This window comes from Exophiala aquamarina (assembly GCF_000709125.1).
Source record: "Exophiala aquamarina CBS 119918 chromosome Unknown aczIA-supercont1.27, whole genome shotgun sequence".
Classification (NCBI taxonomy): Eukaryota; Fungi; Ascomycota; class Eurotiomycetes; order Chaetothyriales; family Herpotrichiellaceae; genus Exophiala; species Exophiala aquamarina.
This window is the reverse complement of record NW_013550561.1, coordinates 96,894-119,274: the sequence shown is the minus strand read 5'-3', so window position 1 is coordinate 119,274 and position 22,381 is coordinate 96,894. Positions and strand designations below refer to the sequence as shown.

The 22,381-nt window shown below is 50.7% G+C and overlaps 8 protein-coding genes across 8 annotated transcripts; 4 read left to right on the top strand and 4 right to left on the bottom strand.

Moving 5' to 3' along the window:
- Positions 1–2,731: 2,731 nt before the first annotated feature.
- A1O9_12792 (uncharacterized protein) lies at positions 2,732–3,854 on the top strand (the record flags this gene model as incomplete). Its single annotated transcript, XM_013398314.1, has 2 exons — positions 2,732–2,919; positions 2,999–3,854. 2 exons carry the CDS (start codon positions 2,732–2,734, stop codon positions 3,852–3,854), a joined length of 1,044 nt encoding a protein of 347 aa, XP_013253768.1.
- A 1,343-nt stretch (positions 3,855–5,197) lies between these two features.
- A1O9_12791 (uncharacterized protein) lies at positions 5,198–6,787 on the bottom strand (the record flags this gene model as incomplete). Its single annotated transcript, XM_013398313.1, has 1 exon — positions 5,198–6,787. The coding sequence occupies one exon, from the start codon at positions 6,785–6,787 to the stop codon at positions 5,198–5,200; it is 1,590 nt and encodes a 529-aa protein (XP_013253767.1).
- A 1,642-nt stretch (positions 6,788–8,429) lies between these two features.
- Positions 8,430–8,657, top strand: A1O9_12790 (uncharacterized protein; the record flags this gene model as incomplete). Its single annotated transcript, XM_013398312.1, has 1 exon — positions 8,430–8,657. The coding sequence occupies one exon, from the start codon at positions 8,430–8,432 to the stop codon at positions 8,655–8,657; it is 228 nt and encodes a 75-aa protein (XP_013253766.1).
- Positions 8,658–8,856: 199 nt separating this feature from the next.
- A1O9_12789 (uncharacterized protein) lies at positions 8,857–9,435 on the top strand (the record flags this gene model as incomplete). The annotated part of the gene is given in 2 exon segments (XM_013398311.1): positions 8,857–9,238; positions 9,245–9,435. Coding segments are annotated over 2 exon segments (573 nt in total).
- Positions 9,436–9,758: 323 nt separating this feature from the next.
- A1O9_12788 (sulfate adenylyltransferase) lies at positions 9,759–11,480 on the bottom strand (the record flags this gene model as incomplete). The annotated part of the gene is made up of 1 exon (XM_013398310.1): positions 9,759–11,480. The coding sequence occupies one exon, from the start codon at positions 11,478–11,480 to the stop codon at positions 9,759–9,761; it is 1,722 nt and encodes a 573-aa protein (XP_013253764.1).
- A 1,288-nt stretch (positions 11,481–12,768) lies between these two features.
- Positions 12,769–13,686, bottom strand: A1O9_12787 (phosphoadenosine phosphosulfate reductase; the record flags this gene model as incomplete). Its single annotated transcript, XM_013398309.1, has 1 exon — positions 12,769–13,686. The coding sequence occupies one exon, from the start codon at positions 13,684–13,686 to the stop codon at positions 12,769–12,771; it is 918 nt and encodes a 305-aa protein (XP_013253763.1).
- A 1,250-nt stretch (positions 13,687–14,936) lies between these two features.
- On the top strand, positions 14,937–16,397 carry A1O9_12786 (phosphoserine phosphatase; the record flags this gene model as incomplete). The annotated part of the gene is made up of 1 exon (XM_013398308.1): positions 14,937–16,397. The coding sequence occupies one exon, from the start codon at positions 14,937–14,939 to the stop codon at positions 16,395–16,397; it is 1,461 nt and encodes a 486-aa protein (XP_013253762.1).
- A 1,107-nt stretch (positions 16,398–17,504) lies between these two features.
- A1O9_12785 (uncharacterized protein) lies at positions 17,505–19,976 on the bottom strand (the record flags this gene model as incomplete). Its single annotated transcript, XM_013398307.1, has 1 exon — positions 17,505–19,976. The coding sequence occupies one exon, from the start codon at positions 19,974–19,976 to the stop codon at positions 17,505–17,507; it is 2,472 nt and encodes an 823-aa protein (XP_013253761.1).
- Positions 19,977–22,381: the final 2,405 nt, after the last annotated feature.

Below are 22,381 nucleotides of genomic sequence, written 5' to 3'. Positions count from 1 at the left end.
TGAAGGCCACCAGTACGAGTAGTAATTTCAGAGTAGGTGAACTAGGAATGTCCCAGAACAGTCCCGTCACGTGACTACTTGTACAAGTGACGCGTCGTGGGTGACTGGCACGTGCTCTATCACGTGTCTATCGTCATTTACCATGGCTCAGCCTCGTCTCTCAAAATGCAATCCAATCTCGGCAGCTCACGTCCAATATTTCTTCCATACAATACAAGAGGCGTCTGCATCGTCATATGCACAACGAAGGCCAATGCTCTGTCTTAGATTTGCCCAATCGCTTAGTGTGAGGTTATCTAGGACAGGATGCCTCATCCAGGTTCTTATGTAATATATTCTTGAACATAATTAACGATGCAAGCTGAGGGCTTAAAGCTATTCGTGCATTTTTCGTGACCAAAAACAGAAAATACTGAGTACGGCAGCCATCAGGAACTGGGCTCTGACTTCCCTCCACGCGTACCAGTGTGTCTGTTCGACCCAAGGTCTCTGTCTCTAACATCACGCCCATCGACCATCATACTGTCCAGAAAGCGTTTGCCATGATATCAGATATCTTTTCTGTGGTTGCTTGACTTGAGTTCCTCTTAAGCCAACCCAGTAAATGGGCATCAGATTTGCCCGGCGGGCAAAGTCCGACGATAGCATTGCATGAAGTTGTGCGCAGAGCGTCTCGAACAGAGCACAGACGAGCGATGTTAGCCAAGGAAAAGGCACTGCCCTTGCATTATGTCGGTCTCGCAGTTATGTCCATTGCTTTCAAAGTAGCCCGAGTAATGTCTCAGATGTCTGCCTGGAAATGATGACCGTATGAATCGTCGTTCAAAATCTTTCAGCAGGATGTACTTCCCGTTCTCTTAATAAGGACAGTCAGAATAGATGTCCACCACCAACGCAAGCTTGCTTTCCACGAGTATGGAGGAAATAAATAGACAGGTAGTGACGACTTACTCCGTACATGTCAAGGACCCAGGAGTCAGGACTCAGGAGTAACGTCCTTCTGTGATCCCCCTGGATGTACTCCGTGCTTGTACATGCGACTTCTCCGGTCCTGGCGTAAGCGGATACGGCGACTAGTCGAATGGGGAACGTGGGACCGAGCCCGTATGGCCAGGAATTTCAAAGGTGGGTCTGTGTTCGTAAACAAACTTGTCGGCATCCAAGTCGCGTCCGTTGGTGGATTCGACCGCGAATCGTTTATATGCTGCGTGCTTGCAACAATTGAACCACATCTCTCCTCCCTCATACTATCTTTTTCCAATGTTTTCAATTGGCTTTTGCAATCTATCTGCAAGGCTTTGGTGCTATGGCTAAGGCAGTTGATTGTGTGCCGGAATTGGTCCAAGGGCGTTGGCGATAGCAGCAACACGTTGAAGGTAGGTTCCCTCATTGCGGTCACGGGAATCACCAATGGCCGTGAAGGCGATTACTATGGTTGTGGTGAGTCGGGCACTTTTCTTCAATACCCACAATTTCGCGATTGGAGACACTTGGGTTCTCATGTTTTCGGGGCGGAACAAGCTGCAGCTGCGAGAAATGCCCCGCGCTCCCACAAGAACTGTTATCACCCATAACTACAACTTGCCCTGTCCTTAGGTTGCATCACTTCGGGTGCCAAATAAATCCCACCAGCGAAACAGAGACAAGCATACTAACAATTGTTCTGTCCCGCAACTATAGCCTCCAAACGCAAAAAAAACCTCTGCACGTTTGGGGCTGCTGCAAGTGTGGAAAGAATCCAATTCCTATCAAGACAGCTGCATGTCCAGCCTGTTCAAGGCCTCGTTGCTCGAGTTGTCAAATTACACGGATAGGGAAAAGACCTGACTGCCGGCGACAATATCCCTAGCACTCAATTCTTTCCAGGCGCTGTCTGGCAACTGTCAGCTCAAAACGCCACATCACCACGGCTCCTTCACAGCAATGCTGTACAACCTATCCTTTCAGATCAAGAGGTATTGCCTTTTATTGCGCATGCCATTGGATGGATACACGGGCCTGATTTCAGCGGATTTGCCCTGAATTTTCGCAACAGCTCGACACGTATGATGTGCTACATCGGGCACAATGTTGCAAAACTTCCATCCCCTACTATAGTGCATGGAGAGGGCCGGCTGGATTACTTTTACCTTGTGCACCACATTGTTGGCGTTGGTAACAGTCCCGTTGCTGCTGATGACTCGTCCTTGTTCCTTTCGCTTTCTAAGTTGGAAAACTTTGGTCCTACCGCGGACATAGCAGGCGTTCGATGTGATCAGAGCCTTTTCCTCCACATGCTTCCCGGCATGGCGTAAAGCAAGACACATTGGACCCTGTTAGCAAGCTTTGAGCCATGTGAGGATTTCGACAGATTTAATTTGAACGAATCTTACTTCGAGGAACTCGAGACGATCAAGGCATCTCCGAACGGGCCGAAAACCCTTGACTTTAACGAACGGCACGGCTTGATGAATGACATATTGGAAAGCATGGGTGAAACAAGCCCCTGCAGGCCGAGGGCGGAAAAAATTGGGAACTTTCTCACTGGAGCGGCTGTTCAAGTACTACGACAAGAGAAGCCAGCAAGTCCTGAACTAGGAATTTCAGTCGCAATGTTAGATGACTGGAGTTTTACCGAAAACTGTGCGAGGGACAACAGGGGCCCGCAAAACCCGCAGATCTTGTACAAGCTGTTAAAAAACAAGGTCTGAAACCAAGTCCCTGTCTGAATAGCCTGTGGCACTTCGCGCTCATGCACTGCGGTCAGCAGCGGTTTCGGACGAGGAATCAGGCGAGTATACATAGCCGTGTCGGTCCAGGTGACACTGTCCTTCCCTCGACAAGAGATTTGGCAAACACGCATCCACGCCACTCAATCCCGCTCCAAGAGATCGGTGGCGAAGAAGAGAAGCTTATGCCCGATGCAGAAAGGCGGCCAATGTGAGTAGTTGGAAAGGTGTATCCAGAAAGAAGAAGATGAGGTCTGGACCATTGACTTTGAGAATAATGGGTATAAAAGTCTTGGGTCACCTAAGCTGCGGTATGAAAACGGCACTTCAACTTATCTGCTTCGAGATATTGCCGCTGTCCTTGAGCGGAGTAGACAGTACTCCTTTGACAAGATGATCTACGTGGTCACTGGAAAACAAGATTTACATTTTCATCAAGTCAGTAGGGCCCTCGAATTAATGGGCCGTTCCGAGCTTGCAAGTAAACTAGAGCATATCAACTTCGGGAAGGTTCATGGATTGGCACCTGCTACCGGTTGTAGCGGCTTACTGCTAGAAGATATTCTCGATCAATGTCAGAAAGCGGTCTGCATGTTCCTGGAAATGGAACGAGACGACCTTTACGGCATTCGTGGCAGTGATGCTTCGGCGGCAGCAGATTCTCTTGCGGTCCTTGCTCTCATGACTCAGGAAATGTCGATCAAGCGTGGAGCGAATTTCGGTGTCGACCTAGATGACATGGCAACTCTAAATCCATACAATGGGCTTTCATTGCAATACTGGCTATCAAAAATCAACATGAAGCTGAAGGGCGTCATTATTCCTCGTGAAGCACTCGGATACGTGGATTACTCCATGTTCGGGCAAGACGAGTATGAAGCCTTTGCTGACGTCCTTCGTCTTCTGATTCAGTTCCCAGGGACGGTCAAGCCTTCATTCAGGACGTTAGAGTCTTCACACATCCTCATATTGTTGTTCCGTGTGACAGATTTGCTACCTGATGTATGGGAAGCGGATCCGGACAACAATGGCGCCGAGCTAGAAGAAGAGGTGGAAGTCCAACCAGGTCCAAGCAATATAGTAACCGCCGAACCCTTGGACGATGCCGAACTAACCACGGAGGGCGTTGAAAAAACATTCACCTAGTCATCTTCAGTGAAGCAGCATATTGGACCTGGAAAGCCTGTGGAGCATGAACAGTTGAGGGAGAGCGAACCAGACAGGCATGGCTCAGAAGTACCCCAGATTTCGGCACCTCCCACAATTGACCTCGAAGACCAGCACGATCGAGTACAGTCAGACCAGACTCACCTAGAAGAATGGGAAGCTATGAAGACACAGAAGGAAAGGCCTGTGGAGAACCCTGACCTAGAAGATTCGACCGAGACAGACGCTCAAGTTAAGAGGGCCGAGGTGTCACAGGAAGAAAGGCCGAGGCTGGATGGCTTCAATGACGAAATCTCTCGTCTCCAAGCTAGGGCGTTGCCAGACGGAAATGACAAGGCAGACGAGATCTCTGAACCCAATGTCGACATAACGGCTGGCCAGATCAGCGGAGAAGATGCTCAAGGCCAAGAAGGGCCTTCTCAAGAAAACATATCCAGATGTGAAGTGCTTCAGTGAGAATGCAGTTCCGAACACGAGAAGCACAAGTCTCACGCAATCACAGACGATTTCTCTCAGCGAGAGAGACCACAGAGCAGCGGAGAAGCAGAAGCATCCGAGCAGGACACAAATCTTGGGGGAGAACAACTGAATACAAATAGGATAGAACAACTATCTTTGAACGACAACCCCGGGGGTGAAGACTCGAAACATAGGCCTCTAGCTTCAACCGTGTCTCAGGCTAGCGAGCGTAAGGACCGTGGGATATTATTGGGAGAAGGCGAATGCCAATCGAAACCATCCGAAGATACAGTATCTGAAGCAGGCATATCTACGAATGAATACAACAACCTCCACGAACACTCAACCGAAGGAGAAAATAACTGGTTGCACAGCGGAATGTCTCCAAAGACAAAAGAAGAAGAGCAAGTACAGGAGGAACTGGAGTCGCCATCGGCGCACGTGGACGCTGAGGAGACGGACTACTTGAAAAAAGAGGTGGATCCATCACTGGAACATGACGCGAAGAGCAAAGGCAAAAGGCGAGCAGATCAGACAGATGATGGCAAGCCTTCGGAGATCCCATCCGGGACACTTGTGAGGCTGGCTTTCTACCAATGCGTGCGACAAGTCTTGCAAAACGGGATGAGAATGGTTGGCCTTGTGCCTTTGAGCATCGGGGATTGAGCCCTATGCAGTTTATTCGTGACCCTCAAGCAGTGTGACTTCGCGAAGTTTTAAGACAGGCCTGCATATTAACTAGGTAGCTCGTAGGAGCTGTTATGATTATCGGGATCCCTATGCATTAAATCTTGATGTGGCGTCACATCAAGGGAAAGAAACCACAGCCCCGCTCGCTCATGGTGTAGACTTAGCCAGATTCATCACACACAAACATAGTTTGCGGCTAAATTCTTATCTCCGTGTCCAGTGTACTGAGATTTGAGAGGGTACTTGCAGATGCTGCGAGTTATTGTCGCTCCAGAGGCATTCAGGGTGCGAGCTTCGAGTATTTCAGGGGCTTTCTTCTCTTCCACCCACGCCACCAATGAAGAGAGTGGATCAACCGGCACAGCTCCTTGGGTTGTACCCAAACCACAATGGTCAACCCCCGGAGCCAGAAACGTTCGGTAGAATTGGTCCATGGAAGAGCGATCCCTCAAAGCAGATTCAACTCGACGATGGTAGTTGACAGTATCTGAGGGGAATATCAATTGATCGGAGAGGCCATGCCACACTATCAGTTTCCCTCCATGAGTGCGAAAACGCGAGAAGTTTGGATCGTCGGATGCTATGATCGCTCCATACTCTTTTTGAGATTGAGAGAACAACTTTTTGAAATCAGAGTAGCCGATAGTCGTGGTATCAAACTCAGGGTCCTTAACCACAAAGTACTTGAGCCAGGCATCGTTGACGAAAAAAGGCAGCCCCACTTGGGTACCGTTGACAAGTGTAGTGTTGGCAAGGGAGTCTAAAGGAGCACCTAGGTTCAATGTATAGCTCCGTGATGGGTCATTGGGAAATGGCCCTTCGAGAATGTCATGGATTGCTTTGGCGATTTGGGTTGTAAAGTTGACACTGCTGCCATCGCAGACAATCTTCGTTCCGACGAGGCTGTACGGGCTGAAATTGCACTTCGTCGGATCGGTAATAACGTTGTCCTTGACCTCATCCAGAGAGTCACAGGCTGATATGGCGCTCTGTGTGAAGGCCTTCAGTACACATGGGCTGACATAGGTCTGCTGCTCCTTCATGACAACTTGGGGCCACTGTTCTGCCACCACATACCGTGCCCAGTCAATGGCCGGAGCACCAGCAACAATCCCGTCAAAATCGGCGGGATACTTCTGTGCTGAAATGAGGCCTTGTCTACCACCGGTCGAACAACCATTCCAATAAGAGTGATGGGGCTTAGTGCCATAGAACTGAGTGGCGATCTGTTTGCCCACCACCGCCATGTCATGAACTGAGCGTGAGGCGAAGTTCGTGAGGAGCTCAAAGTTGACCTGGCCGTCCGCTTTCAGTGCCCACAGAGCCGGACTATAGGGGTCCCCAGAAAGACCGGCGTCAGTGGATGCGGAAGCGTATCCCAAGGCCAATGCAGGGGCAAGGCTGTACTCGAATAAACCAGCAGCATATCCGCTCCCACCCGTGCCGAGGAATCGGCCATTCCAGCCGTCCAAGGGCAGCCACATCTTGATGTTGACTTGGTCTTGTGCATTCGGATGAGCAAGTACAATATCCACGTCGCAGACGTTGATTCCCGAGATGTCGCTTGATAGTAGTAATGGGGCGGCAGATACTGTGTAGTTTCGCAGCTCCCGTGCTTTGAGCGAGATGACTGTAGCCCCTGGGATATTCGGTACGCTCAAGGAGGCACATGATTTGACACCTGAACCAGTGTTTTTGTTAGGGTTTGCGAAAGTCCCGGTTCCAAGTAGCACTGTGACATAGATGCTGAGTTGTAATCTCATGTTTGCTGAATTTGATGTCTCTCTCTCTCTAGAGGTGAAAAGTCTGGTTGAATTATTTGAGACAATAGAAGGGGAAGATATCTAAGGTTGGTACTTAATTGAGGTCATCGCACAGTCTGGTTATATACAAAATCTCAGAGACATCAGAAGTGGCTGTGTCTCAAGATTCTTCCCAGCAAGGTCACTGGAGCTCCTCCCAGCGGACTACTAGACAGCCCGGGTAAAGTGAGGGCGTCTCCTCCAGTGTCTATAAAACAACTAGTTTGTACTATAAATCAAAATTAAAATCATGTCAATCCTTGGTAGAATTTATTGTGGTCTGTTTTCTCGACAGATCGATGGGTAGTCCAAAGTTTCCATCGTGTGAGATTTTAGCTGGGCTAAATAGTATCGTCGAGCCTGAGATCGTGCTCAACCGAGCACAGCCATTGATATAGAACACGGCCTTTCTCCTTTTTCCAGATGAGGCTTAGGATGTATCGGGATTTCGTTGTCAGTATGACGGAGGGTGTCCCGAATGCAATCCACTCATAGCCGGAGTTCTAACGAAATGTGGATTCATTCCTTGTCGGGAAGTTTTGCGACGGGAATCAAAGTCAACCCTTCTGTCTCGCCCTGATTTAATATCGCGTGATAAAGTTACACCCACCCCACTAATGGAATTCTGGTTTTATCAAGAAAATGAGGTTGAATTTTAGATTTGCTAGTTGATGATTAACAGTGCATGACTTGCACAATGTACAAACCATTTCGGTCTGGAACTTGATGGAGGATGCATTATTTCGTAATAGCTGACTTAATTAGTGGCGTCTCGTGGGGACTAAAATCTGACACGATCTCTATACTGTAGACTATATACGATAAGTGGGCTCCCCGCAGAGATTCCAAATCAGACTTAACTAAATTGAGTCATAGTGCAGAGATTTCCTTTTGATAAGCGAGCTCGCAGAACAAGGCTGAGGGCTATGCTGCCTGGCTCTGCACCATCCTCAGGTTCCCTTACTGAGTTAATCTTGTCAAGTATTAGAGCCACAGGCTCATCTCGTCTCGTCCGCTATATAAAGCCTAAGCTAGGAGCCTCTGGTGACCTGATGCATTATTTGTGGTCTAACCGGGGCGAAACTTGACCCATGCTTGTCTTGCGCCGCAGTCACGCTAAGTCTAAGAATGGATGCAATACTTGCAAGTCCCGTCGCGTGAAGTGCGATGAGCATCGTCCATGCTGGTAAGCTTGTAAAAAGCTCCGATTCTTTTCCAGTCAATGGCTGACCTAACCCTGTTCGAACTGCCTCCGACTGAAGAAGTCGTGCAACTATCCAAAACTTCAAGGTGCTTCGCATCAGGCGTCCGATTTCTCCTATAAATGGCCGGCTGCTGTCGAAAAGGCATGTCTGGACTGGAAATGCTACGGGAGCCCGCCGTTTCCTTTCCTCCCTGGCCCTACATCCTCAGATTGGCATCATCTGCCCATCGAAAGTCTTCGCTACTTATACTACTTGTGCACATTGGCGCAGACCCTCGACGCTAACAAGGCAAGCCGCTTCTGCGTCTGGTGGGAGGAGTTCTCCCTGTAAGTGCAATTCCGCAGCCCAAGGTGCTCTGCTGGAGGACAAGAACCGCCCTCTGATCTTGGCAAAGATTCTTGCAAATCGCGTCGAAAGTCAGCTTTGCGGCCCATGCTCTGATCGTAATCTCAGCCAAAAGGCTGGCACACGTAACCAAAGAAGCCGGAATCCTTGACGATGCTGCCAAACACCATGCGCTTGCGGTTCAAGGCTTAAGGAAAGAACTTGCGACGTTCTCGCGAGAGAATGCAGATGCCGTATTATGTGGATCTATATTGCTCCTCTTCCAGCAAGACACGTGGTAAGGGCAATGACCCGTACGGTTGGCTTTGCATAGTTGCTTCGCACTGACACGGACAAGGTCTGACTGGAGGATGATGATGGAAGGAACTTCAACAGTAAGGAGTCTACGGTATGATACTGGCCTAACGCATTGCTGAAACCCAAAGCTAGGTCGTCAAGCAAATGATGCCATGGATGAAACACTCTGTATTCTACCCAGCCATGGACGGCAACCCATCACTGATCGTGCCATCGGGACACGGAGAGCGCAGCCTTCGATCAGGCCACATAATAAACTTTGCTACATTCACTGAGGCGCTCGAAAGCCTCTTCGATCAGGCCATTGCATCACTGAACCGGCTATCAAGCTGTATCAAGGGTAACCGCAACCCTGAAGCCGCCACGACAGTCAGAGGTCTGCGAGATCTTGTCAGAATTGTTCAAGATCGGCGAATGGAGTTCAACATACGGGACCAGTTCAGGCTAGTCTATCCCTATTCAACTTTCATGAAACCACTGTCATCGTCTTTCCTCTCCATGGACGAGAGCGAGCCATTTCTGATTGCTACCCTTGCACACTTGTTTGCGGTAAACATCCTGTTGGGTATAGTTTTCCCGGCCATCAATGTTGCCGCGTTCATACCCACCCAGCTGAGATCCCTGTCAGCCATCGGAGCTTGGTTCAAATTGACACCTCGAATCACCTGTGACACATGCGATAGCCCTCACCAAAGCAGTGAGCTAATCACATTTCCCATGAATACCATAGCTGTGTATCAACAATGGCAGAAACAGTTGTAGAGAATGGAATGTGGATGTTGGCCTCGTCTCCCTGGAATGTAAGAGGTTGAAGTGTACAGGCAAGGAATCGAACAACCAAGATCAAGGTCCCTCAAGGCTGGAGATTGAGATCATATGATTTCATTCCTGTTGAAGTACGACTATTGCCTCTTCCACAGCGTGATATGCGGGTACTTGGTCCCGGGAAAACAAGGTCACTGCAAATGTGCATCTATGGTTCAACCGTTCCTATCCAAATCCCCTTGGTCTGCGCCCCTTCTTCTCGTAAGCTATGTCATATGCACCAACTTTGTCCCACAGTCAATGTATGTTGCGTTCCTGGTCTATGAGGTTCCCAAGAATCCCTGGCTCTCCAACAATAGTACAATTTGATGAACGATACTCCTGACAGTCTGCTTCTCCACGTCGACGGTCAAATCTGCATCATCGGGAACCTCGTAGGGATCATTAACACCAGTGAAGTTCTTAACCGAACCGCTGCGCGCACGAGCATACACGCCTCGTCTGTCCGTCTTCTCCGAGTAGGCCAAGCTCGTTGCGACATGTACAAGGAAGAAGCTGCCGAATTGCTCAATCGTCTTCCGAGCCTCTTTGCGAGCCTCATCAAATGGTGCGATTGGGGCCGCAATGACGGCTGCTCCGGCTTTAGTGAGCTCTGCAGCCACAAAGGCGATACGGGCAATGTTAATGTCGCGGTCTTCCTTGGTGAATCCGAGTTCCGAGGACAGCTCGTGTCGGACATTCTCTCCTAGTAGTAGAGAAACAGGACGACCGCCCTGTTCATTGAATGTAGTCTGTAAAGCGCGAGCAACGGCGTCCTTTCCAGAGTTGGTAAACCCGGTCAAGAAGATAGTGAAGCCTTGGGTATTTCGAGGAGGGTTGGATTCTCGTAGGACCTGGACGACTTCTGGGTAAGAGAACCATTCTGGGATGGGGGCGCCAACTCGAAGGCGTCTCCGAAGCTCGGTTCCAGAAATATCAAGGGTCTTGACTCCAGCGGCGACTTCATCTTTGGGTTTGTACTCGTCACTATCTGGCAGGTAAGTCATCATTTGGAACTCGACGACTTCGATGCCCAATTCATCTTTGTATTTCTCAACTGCATGCTGTGCATCGTATGGTCCGTAGAAGTCAACACCCTTGCTATTTTTTCCTGGACCGGCGTGATCACGACCAATGATGAAATGGGTGGCGCCATGATTCTTCCGGATGATTGAGTGCCAGATGGCCTCACGGGGGCCGCCCATTCGCATGGCTAGGCCGAGGAGACCGAGAACGGCCATGCCGTTGGGGTACCTGGGCAAAATAGCCTGGTAGACACGGACACGAGTGAAATGGTCGATATCACCAGGTTTTGTCAAGCCAACCACCGGATGGATGAGGACATTTGCTTGACGAGCACGGGCACCTCGGACGGTCAACTCACGGTGAGCTCTGTGCATGGGGTTACGCGTCTGGAAGGCAACCACACGAGTCCAACCGAGCTTGTCAAAGTGTGTGCGTAACTCGGCAGGAGTGTATCTGAGACCGACATAGTCGTAGTGGTTCAGGCGGTTGACAGCCTCGATCTTACCACCAACGTAGTACTCTTTCGTGCTGTTATTTAGATATCTGATCGCAGGGTGTTCTGGGTCTCCACCGAAGACATCTTTGGCTTCCTTCTCTTTGTCTGGTTTGTAGACATCGTCGACCGTGAGGATCGCCAGGTTTCGATCGTCTCGGAAATCTCGGAGAGTGATGCGGGCACCCGGCTTGACGCCGAGCCTGTCAATGTCTTTTTTGGCGGCATCCAAGGTGATGGGCATGCTGAAGAGACTGCCATCTGCAAGTCTGAGGTTCTCAACAACACCATCGTAATCTTTTTCATTCATGAAGCCCTCGAGAGGGGAGAAGCCGCCATTCAGAATAAGCTCCAGATCACACAGCTGGCGCTCATTAAGCACAATAGCCTTGAGCTTCTCGGCCTCGGCAGAAAGCTCGGCATGACGGGGGGCATCTCGAGCAAGCAGGTCCTTAAGGACTCCGCCATGAGGTGTGTTGGCCATTCTGCAGAGGATGTCAGTGAGAGGCTATACAATTTCCACGACAAATTTATGAGAAGAGGGGAAATATTGGGATCTGGTGGGTTGGTGGGTGGTGATGGTGCGCGGAGGACTTTTGGGGAAACCGCACAGGTGACAGGCTGACAGGCTGACAGGCTGACAGCCGGCAGGAATAACCAGGTACGAGGTGCAGGGGGCAGACACGCACACACAAACTAAGACAGTCGCACAAGCAGAAATAGAGAGACAAACAGGATCAGTGCAGTCAGAAATAATCGAGAAATTGAACTTTTGCAATCCCTCAGGTGCAAGCACAGGGTATATACATAGGGCCGGACCAAACACCAATAGTAATAATAATGGTCATCACACCCAATCGAACCACCGCATAATGTCGCAATCCTTGCCAATCAACGCCTCCGTCATGGGCATCACAAATTTTTCAAAGTTAAGCACCATGAATGGTCCGTAGGAGTCTGTTATCCGCCAAGGGGAAGCCTCAGATTTCCGGGCCCTGGCAGCGTCAGAAGGGCCTTGAACAAGAAATTTCATCGACATGGAGGAACGTGGAATCCTGGCCCGTGGGGACCTCGTACTGCAGTCAGCCCTCAATCTTGTCCGTCTCGGTCAGGGCCATTGGTGGTGGACGAAGGATTGGGGGCTCAAAGGGCGCCCCGACGGTGCATCGCTAAGGTCAGCCCGAGCGATTAGGCATCGGACCATGCCTATTCCAACCGCCTGTCATCCCGAGAAGCCTGGGCGATACCGGGCTCTGGGGTAAGGCAAAAAGAGGCGCCAATGACCTGCTCAACAACATTTCCAAGTGGTGCATCTCAGTCTTTGCAACAAAAGTCATCCATCTGGAATACGAGATATTGTTAGTGCTCCGCACAGTCCGGAGTCCCTGGCACGTATCGGTGCTCCGTCTGGAAATTGAGGCCACCGATAACAGATGTGACCTGGTCGAAGGCAAGCAATCAATGAGATACCGGAAAGGCGTAACCATGCGAAACTATTGAGAGTAGCTCCTATTTCTGCGCCTGCTCTAGCTATATCTCAGCCATCACCCTTGTCATGGCGTTGACCGTCAATTCCGTTTTTGTCGGTCCCTGACTTCCTTAAGCCTGTGCCTGTGCATGCACAGGCCTGGATGCAAATGTAGTCCCCCATGCCGTCTCTCCTGTATGTACCATCGCTGATGCTATCTCCCGAACGCCGGCGCTATGCTCAAAACACAATTCCCCGACCTCTACAATCATCATCATGATCATCATGACCATCCCTCTCAAAGTCACGACTTCAGGCTGACCATCTGCAGCGCTTGCTCAAGGGCTTCCAGCTCCCGTTTCTTCTCCAACTCCATCAAGTACTGTGCATACTTGGACCGAGGGTTGTGGATGCCGCACTCTGTTTTTTGTTGACCCTTCCACCGACCTGCCCTTTCATCTTCACCTTTCTTCACGGGTTGGGTCGAGTGCCAGTCTCCAACACTTTTGTATCCCCGATCCAAAAGTGCGTTATAAGGAACGTCATGCTCTTTGACGTAATCTTGGATCTGCTTGAATGACCAGTTGGCCATCGGGTTGATCTTGATCAGCCCAGCCTCGTCGACCTCGATGATGTCGAGGTCACCCCGCTGACCTCCTTGACTCCGTCGTCGGCCAGTCAATACCGCAAACGCACTGAGCTCTCGGTATGCTCGTTGAGTTGGCTCAACTTTGGCAAGGTAATCATATCTCTCATCATCGACCTCCCATAACTTGTCACCATATTTGTCTGCAAATTCCTGCGCTGTCTCAACACCATCCGGCTTATAGACGTGCACATTGATCAGTGGATACTTCTCCCGCACCTTGTCGACAAGATCTAAGGTCTCATTGAAGTGGTGTAATGTGTCAATGAACACCAAGTCGACCATCTGAGGACGAGGGATCTTGAGCTTGGACAGCATGTCCAACGTCACAAGACCGGTCAGTCCAAATGCCGTCGTCTGGAACAGGTGTGGGAGAGAGGTAATGCACCATCTTAAGATGTCCTGGGGCTCGAGGAACTGAAGCTGCCGATTAAGGAACTGAAGATGATGTTTGGTGAAGTATACCTCAGGCAAGCCGATCTCACTGTTGTCACCACTTGCATAGCCTGAGTCGGCCCCTTTCAGCGAAGGACTATCCGAACCACTGCCGGCAGGAGAAGGGGCTCTGGACACCATGGTGCAATAGCTATATTCAAGCGAGAGCGCGGGGTGTATGCTGTCTAAGGCGGAAGAGCGTATGGGAAATAAGAAAGGAAAGATGGCGAAAAACAGGCGTAAGAACATCAAGGCATAGGGAGAGACAAAAAGGAACTGGAAACGCCCACCTTTACAAATCGACTTTGACAGTGACAATATCATTGTCGAGCACGCAATTTAGCTGTGGAGCGCGCTAGAACTCGTCGAGGCTTCGTTGTCGGGAGCAAAGAGAGAGAGAAAATATCTTGCGCCATGGTCACGTGTAATCACGCCATCGATGGCGAGGCTTTCTCGACAGGATTGATTGGAGGCCGCCTGGTCCAGCCCTCCCAAAGTCGATGTAATTCGTAGGATTTATTGCGCCGCAACATGACAGTCTGATGGCATCTTCTCGATGGATTGAGTCAGATACGCCTCCTCCAAGCTGTTGGAAATTCATTGCTTCCAAGTGGGAAACTCCCCTAGAGTATTTTTGGATGTCGTCCAACTTCGTCGAAACTCAACGCTTAGACCTACCGACAAGCACATCATTTGTGCCAAGATCGACATAATCCAGCCCGCTCATCCGAGATGCAGTCGATGATGTTCCACGCCTTTGCGATGCACAATTAAGTTGTAGATAACTAAGAGGTGGGAGGAGTTTCATACAGGACTTGGCCAAGGGTTCTTGGAAGCGAGAAATGACGCAGCTTGACAAGTCCTGAGACCACGTGCCCAGCAGGTGCCCTGTGAATAAAGTGAGCTGTGTCGAGCTCCACGTGACTATGCAATCCATCACGTGGCGCGGTATGATGTCATACTCCATGCAAAAGTGGTGGGTGGAAATTGTAATGCACAGTTTCAACCATGGAATTTACGATGGTACCGCGCCTTTGCCCTTACTTACTTAAACGTAGCAGTTTCTTCTTGAATCGAAAATACATGTATTCGTACCTGGTTTCCGCTCCAAACAAGAATCCCTGAGCCGAAACTGTAAACGAGCTGTCACCGGTGCGCACCGTCTTTGGATCAATTGTTCACCAATCTTTGCTTCTCTTCACAGATCCCTTGACAATGATTGATGCAATGGAAGGCGTTCCTGCATTGGCCGCTCAGCAATGACGTGGACTTGCAGCTACCCTGTCTTCATCGCACGACATCAATTCTGACTTTCCTGGCAATAGTGGCATCTCGACTTGAGAAAGACTATCACGGACAAAGTCAAATCGACCTATTTGGTAGACTGAGCAATGTCGTCCTCCCAATCTACAGGTCGGCGTCGAACCCTCAGTCTGGCGAAAGGTTCCTTGCCAGGGAGCACGTATCTAGATGACCACCTGGAATACAGATCCCATCAAAGTGGTCCAGCCACAAGCATTGACGGGGTCCTCGATGGACACCAACCATCTATTCGAGTTCCCCGAAACACTCTCTCGAGCACCTCACTCTCGTCGCGCAGGTCTGTCAGTGCGATTCCGCCGTCCCCCATCGTGGCCCAGGAGACGACGGTGCACACCATATCCCACACGAATTGTGTGCCGGAACACGATGATCCTATTAGATTGGTTGCGACCATCTACTACAACTCGGCTTCTCCACGACATCCTCACATCCACCCAGACCAGTCCCCGCAAGCACGGCCGTCTGATCCAATCCCCGTTCCAGAGATCGCAGAAGGCTCTGCGCCAACCACGAGCCTCGCGGAATACCCTCTCGAGCCACCGGCACCCGAACCTGAGCCTCTGGATCACCTCTACGGGGCCTACATTTCTCAAATGTGCTTGACTCATTTCCTCTCAACTCTGGACAGCCTTCTCATCCACAATAGACCAGACGAGCGTCGACTGACCTCCTCGCACCGATGCCTGGCTCCGGACCCATTCAAGCCCCGAGTCATGGAGTTGACATTCACACCGCCCCCAAACTCCGAGTACTTGCCCTTCGAATTGATCCCCAAACACGAGTCCATCTATAAGTTCGAGCGAGAATGGAACTGCGAAATCATTCTACAGCCCTCCAACGTGTTCCGCCGGCACAAACGGCTCTGCGTCTTCGACATGGACTCGACTCTCATCCAACAGGAGGTGATTGACGAGATTGCAGCCTTCGTCGGCGTCAAGGAACAAGTCGCTGGAATAACCGAGCGAGCAATGAACGGGGAGTTGGACTTCGCTGCCTCCCTGAAGGCGCGGGTGGCCCTTTTGAAGGGCGTGCCGAGCGACGTTTTCGAGCGCCTCAAGCCCAAAATCATCATCACCCCAGGTGCCAAGGAGTTGTGTAAGGTTCTTAAACGGATGGGATGTACACTGGCTGTCTTGAGCGGAGGTTTCCAACCTCTAGCAGACTGGCTAGCCGGCGAGTTGGGTCTCGACCACGCCTTTGCAAACCATTTGATTTCGGACCCGGACTCGCAAACCCTGACCGGCGAACTTAATCCAGAGTACTCGATCGTCGACTCTGAGCACAAGCGTAACCTGCTTGTCAGCCTCGCAGCCGGCAAGCACATTCCGCTCGCCCAGACGATGGCCGTTGGGGACGGCGCCAACGACATCCCAATGCTGAAGGCGGCAGGGCTCGGTGTCGCCTGGAGGGCGAAATCCAAGGTCCAAATGGAAGCGCCGGCGCGTCTGAACATTGGCGAGAGCATGCTTGACCTGGCTTATCTGCTGGGCTTGACCAAGGCCGAGATTGACGATCTGCTTCGGGATTGAACAGCATGACCAGAAGGAAGCGAGCAGAGACGAATGTCCTGAGGCAATTGAAGATGTGGAGCGGGCTGGCTACAGGTATCAATTTTGAACGAGCGTCCATATACATATATCTCAGGTCGAGCATACCCCAGATTAGCCGCGCATGAGTATGACCGGAAATCGTGACTTTGCTATACTCAATCATGGATTTCTTTCTTCTTTTTCTTTCCGCCTGGGTAATCATGACATGGTACTTTGCTCGATTCTCACCAATTTTGTCCGAATCGCTGTGAGTGCATCTCAGGTATGCCTTGCTGTCAGGCAGGGCTCGCAAAGACGATCCAATAAATGTTACGTTTGTGAGTGCCTCCCTAATCTAGCCTTTTTTTTCCAAAACCAAGGCGAGTCCACTGCCAGGAACAACCGCGATCCACAAGGTAGCCTCGAGGGAATTCTACCCATGTGAGCACTACTTTTCACGATGTATCGATTGATGGGTGAATGTTTTCTTTCAGTGCTCGGCAATTCAGAATAAGCAGTTCTTGCATTCAGCCCATCGCTTCCAAGGGCGTTGTAATGTCCAAGGTCTTTCCTACTCGTATTCCTCTACTGGATTAGGCTGTGTTGCCCTTTCGCAAGTTCAACACTTAGCGTAGTCTTCGAGGCTAACCAAAGCCGATAGATATGCTAATGGTATCCCTTCGCTATGTCTTCGTCGGCATCCATCAAATCAATACATAGAGCACAACCAGCCAGCCCCCCGATGCTAGAAGTAATGACGACAAGAAAATACAATGTGTCCCAGGAAAGTGATTTTCTCCTAGCTATCTACGCATAAGCAAGATGAGAAGGTGGCAAAATAGTAGGTAGTATGCTGTACACGTGAGACATCGTAGAACGGTCTCTAAACTCCAAGACCGGAAATGGGTATCGTAACATGTGCATCCAAAACCCCGTTCACCGTAAAGTCCGTGCCTCGTTTACGAGGCAATGTAAATCCGTCCCAACGGGCTCGCGTGTGGCTAACAAGCTCGCCTACGATGGGACGGCGTTGATTTCTGCACGCTGCAGAGCAGTAGAAGAACGCGAGTATGCTGCTTTCCAACCCTACACAATTAGTCCAGGTGCTCACTTGCCACCTCCAACAACAGTTGTGACTGTCGAGTTGCCATATGATATCGTAAAATCCTCGAAGCTCGCGAACAGCTGCAGGTCTCCAGATCCAACCTCCACCGAGTTGTTTCTGACATTGCTGCCCTCTCCGTCTGATTGAGAGAACAACATCTCGATCTGCTGCTGCGTATTGACAGCGACGCTGACGGAGCGTGACTCCTGCAAAATATACATAACCACAACTTGGGCAAATTCGATCTCTTTATCTGTCATTTTAGAGGATGGTGCAGCGGTGGACGTGCTTTTACTTCCACTCGAGGAGGTTGTTGAGCTTGATTCGGATGTTGATTCAGACGCTGTGGGAACAGTATTGCTGGTCGTTGGACCACCCGTTCCCGCAGGTTCACTCGGTCCACTATCAACGGTCGATGTGGTTGCTTGAAAGACGATACCATTGGATGTACCAACAGTTACACCGTCCTGGCGTCGCTCTAGGCGGACATCACCTGTGCATGCTGCAGGATTCGTGATCTGGGGTACAGCAGGCACTGCGTGAATGATTAGGGGCTGAACAGTAGAGTCGGGCGATTCAAACTCTGGTAGGATGATAAAGCGTTTCTTGTTGTTTCCTGAATTCAATGCACTTGAATTGAAATCAACCAAGGAATTCTCGCTTGAACATGAGAGATTGTTTGAGGAGAATACGCCTAGGATTGTTGAGATATTAAGAGGTACATCGAAACGGTTCTGGGGCGAAAGAACGGGCATAACAGACCTGCCAATGGTTGCATTTTCATACTCGTTGGAGCCTTCTGTGAGGGTCATAGTTATGCAGTCTTTGGTATTCCCGGATGTTGCGCATTGGCTGCCAGTGAAGCCATCAGAACAGATGCACATGCATCTGTCGTCGCTGACAATACTTGTGCCGCCGTTTTCGCAAGGAAAATTTGCAGCACAGTTTGTCAGAGCATTACTGTTGTTCCGGTTTTGTTTTGGTACAAGAATTAGGAAGATGGGTATTAGTACGGCCGCGGCGATAAGCACCACAACAATGGTGAGGACAGCGATGAAGACTGGGAGAGATAGCCCACAGAACTTCCGTCGCTGTTTCCTGGCTTTGGTCTTTGAGAGTTCTGTCGTTGATGCGTAAGGATCGCCCTTCTCACTCAGGGGCCAGTCAGCATCGCGGCGGTTGGTTGGTGTGCCTCCAATTGCAGGAGCAGGAAACGCTGATATCATGTCCGACATAGTAGAGTGACGATTGTTTCCGGCAAGCTTTTCCTGGCTGCCAAACATATCCAGCATTCCCAGGCGGCTGGCTGTTTTACCTCTGTCTAGATTTGCAGCTAATTTTGTTGCTCTCTTGATGAGATCAGCAAGACTGGTTGTGCTGCCGCGAGCTTCGGCTTCCCTGACTGCGTCCATGTCTAACTTTGGAGGTCTCTTACTAGCAGGGATCTTGTTGCTCATTGCAGCGGGCTGATCGATGCCCAGACCGAGCAATGGATTGGTAGACTTCCGCGAGTGACCAGTACTAGGCAGAGATTCGCCATGACTCGTTGATTGGGCCAGGATGTGGCCGGATGCAAATGTGGTGGCAGATTTAGGGGTGCGTAAGTATTCTCGATCCTGGGAAGGGGAGGGAGGGGGAGATCCATCGAAGGGCATTCTCACAGGCGTATAGCTTCTGGATCCTTGAGCACTGTCGTTGAAATCAATGGGCTTTGATCCCGTACCTGCTGCAATTGCAGCGCTCAATGCAGCCATAGCTGCATTTTTGCTAGCTGGAGTCCGAGTGGAAACTTCTTCGGGGATGTCTTGCTCGAGATGGCTCGTTCGACTTTTGATGGTGGTCACAGCTGGCTTTGCACGCTTTCCCACGCTGGCTTGACGAACTATCTGTGGAGAGGAGTCGGGAGAACTGGGTCTTGTGATTTCGGGGCTATACCTGCCCTGTAGATATCGCTCGTCCATCCCTAGTGCCTCGCTCTCGGCATATACAGAGCCTGAATATCGCCCCCGAGGGGTTGGAAAGCCACGAGAGCGGGAGCCAGGCGTTGTTCCGGGTGTAAAGTCGTCTAATACTGATGACATATAGGACTCGTGCATGTTGTTCCGTCCAGGAAACGGTTGGCCCCCTTGGTCCTGCCTACTTCTGGATGCTGGTGCCGGGGGTGCTGGTGGAAATCTGAAGTCTTGTATCAACACGCCTGAGTTTGACGGACGTGGTTGCTGACGCTCTTGCGGTCTTACAGGCGGTGGAGCAACTCCGACACCAAGAGGGACCTGACGAGCACTCAGCTTGGCTCCAGGAGGCGGTCGAACTGAAGGATGTGGAGGGAATTGTGAGTACTGTGATGGCTGGGCATATGGCGAGGGTTCAGGTCGTTCCTGCGACTGCTGTTGGGGTTGATTTCGATATTGTGGGTAATGAAAGCGGGCATCCTGCGTGTTGGACTGTACCCGCTGAGCTCCCGAGGGATCCATTGGCGACGAGTGTCTACTCGGAGGAGTAATTTACAAGCGCTCGGTAGGTTTGATGTGTGGTGTTATGACATAGTAGGCATGTTCCTGACACGCAGTTCTGTAGATGGGACAGGTTGCTCGAACTCTTCACCCGAAGGAGTTAGTACTCCCTTCTTACCAGCTTAGGTTGCTCTAATCGATGGTGTAGAGCAAAGTACGTACCTCGAAGATAAAGAACCAGCTTTGGGAATCACTTCTCAGAAACTTACCAGACCTTGCTGGTGTAGCCAGATCGGAAGGTGAATGTATTGAAAAGCTGGGAGAGGGTTGGCAAAAGCTAGGTTGCGCAATAAGGTGATATATGGAAAAGAGGCAGAGGTGATCAGGCTGAAGGATTGGCGACTGAAGATGTGGAAGTGACGAACAGCAAAGAGGGTGAATGAGTGACCAGAGGTGAATTGCACGGCAATGGCTGGAGAAAGGTATCCAGCTTGAATGGCAGAGCCAGAACCAGGACCAGGACAAAGAACCAAGAAAATGAAGACGAAGAGAAATTGAGAAGGAGTGGAAAGCCGACCAAAGAGCGGCGCAGGCAGGGAGATGGGAGGATGCGGGAGTGGGAGAGGGAGAGGGAGAGTGAGTGAGAACGAAGTCAGTCCGCGTAGTGAGAGTGTGAGAGAGATGGAGACTTGGTGGTGTAACAAAAGTCGAAATGTCAGGAGTCAAGCCAATAGCCTGCGGTGGCTTTGGCCTTGTCTTTTCCTGCGGCACGGATTTTAGAGGCTGGTTAAGGGCAGATAAGGACCCCGTACAACTGAGAGGGACCCGGCAGGACCCCTGGCTAGGGCGTTCCTAGGGTCTGGGGGCGGCCATGGGCTTGAGCTTTAGGCATGTTCCTTGCTATTCTGGACTCAGGCACACGCTTCTTACTGGTGTACAAGCCTAGGACCGAGAAGGAGGGAACCCGCTCGGCCTTGACACACTCGCCTGCAACCTTAGTCGGCTCGTCAAATTCACTAAACTCGGCTAGCATGGACAAGCCAGCAAAGTCTGAAACACGAGGGCCGTCGTTGTTGGTTCCTTTGTTTCCGACCGAACGGAGTCCAGCATTGCCATTGCTCACCTTGTCACAGATTCACAGTGTGCCGACACACGCGCAATTTAATAACAATGAAGCCCGTAGCTCGTGCCGGACACCTGAAGCATGAGGTATCAGGCATGAGCCATGGCCATGGCGACATTCCCCCCCATTCAGACAGACCAGACCCTGTGATGCACTGATGACACGATCTGCTGCCAACGGTTCGGAATCGAGGGAAGATGGCAGTTGTGATTTGCTCCGTACCCCAGGTGCTCGGATTCCCTGAAGGCTCGAGTCAAGCATGGCACCCAGCATGGCTGAGAGGTCACTGCTTACCGACTTGCGCACTCACCATCCGCCATAGGCAGCGTCGAAAAGCACGGCCACCATGTTCATTGTGCACGAAAGCTTAGAACAACCGCCAAATTGTAAGCGCAAGTCCACAGGTTTGTGTTTGTGTCACGCTGTTGGGAAGGCGCCCATTAGCTAGCTGAGTAGAAGAGCTGAGTCTTACACTCATTGTCTCCTACGTAGATACCATACTGCTACGTACACCAATCTCAACACACACAAGCTCTCTATTGCTCTTTTCTCTGTGCGGACATACAACGCCTGTACATACTGTAGATCCACTCGGGCCGTTTCTCGAACATTAATTATTCTTGTTCTTGAACATCACCCCTCTGCTCTACTCGTAGAGTCGTAGTATCTGATAATGCACATGCACACTCCCCATGCGTAATCTAGAAACCCAATGCATGTCATGGCCTTGCTAGCGGCCTCCTACTGGGAACTCGTAACACACGTCGTTCGCGCACGCCCAACTCGGACGCGCCAGCTGAAGCGTGTGCTCCATGTCTGACCGGCAGAATTTGTCGCCAAATGCCCTGTTTATATGGTTGTCCCTTAGTCAGACGAGCCGGGACCTCACCGACTTGGAGTGGCGCCATCTCTTCCACTCTCCCACTTTCCACCTCGACCTCCACTCAGTCTCCAGCCCCAGCCTCCACTTGATCAAGTTCATCTCATTTCTTTCACACGATCTCAACAGCATGTCACACGATCTGAGATTGGCCCTACAATGCACCACCTCCAACCATGCCAGTTATGTCTTGCATAGCAGTACGAGTATGAGCTGCATCTCTCCTCTCTGCTCCGAATCCTACCGACAATCGGGAAGCATCTAGAAGACAGCTGGCTATCCGAAAACCCCGTCTTCAGCCTTAAACGGTTCGTTCCGGCGATTGTAAGATACGACAGCAACATGTGTTGTTGGCTCTCTGCAATTCTTCTTCCAAACGAACTCTGAGAAGTACGAATGGGAATTGATGCTGGTGCAGTCTCC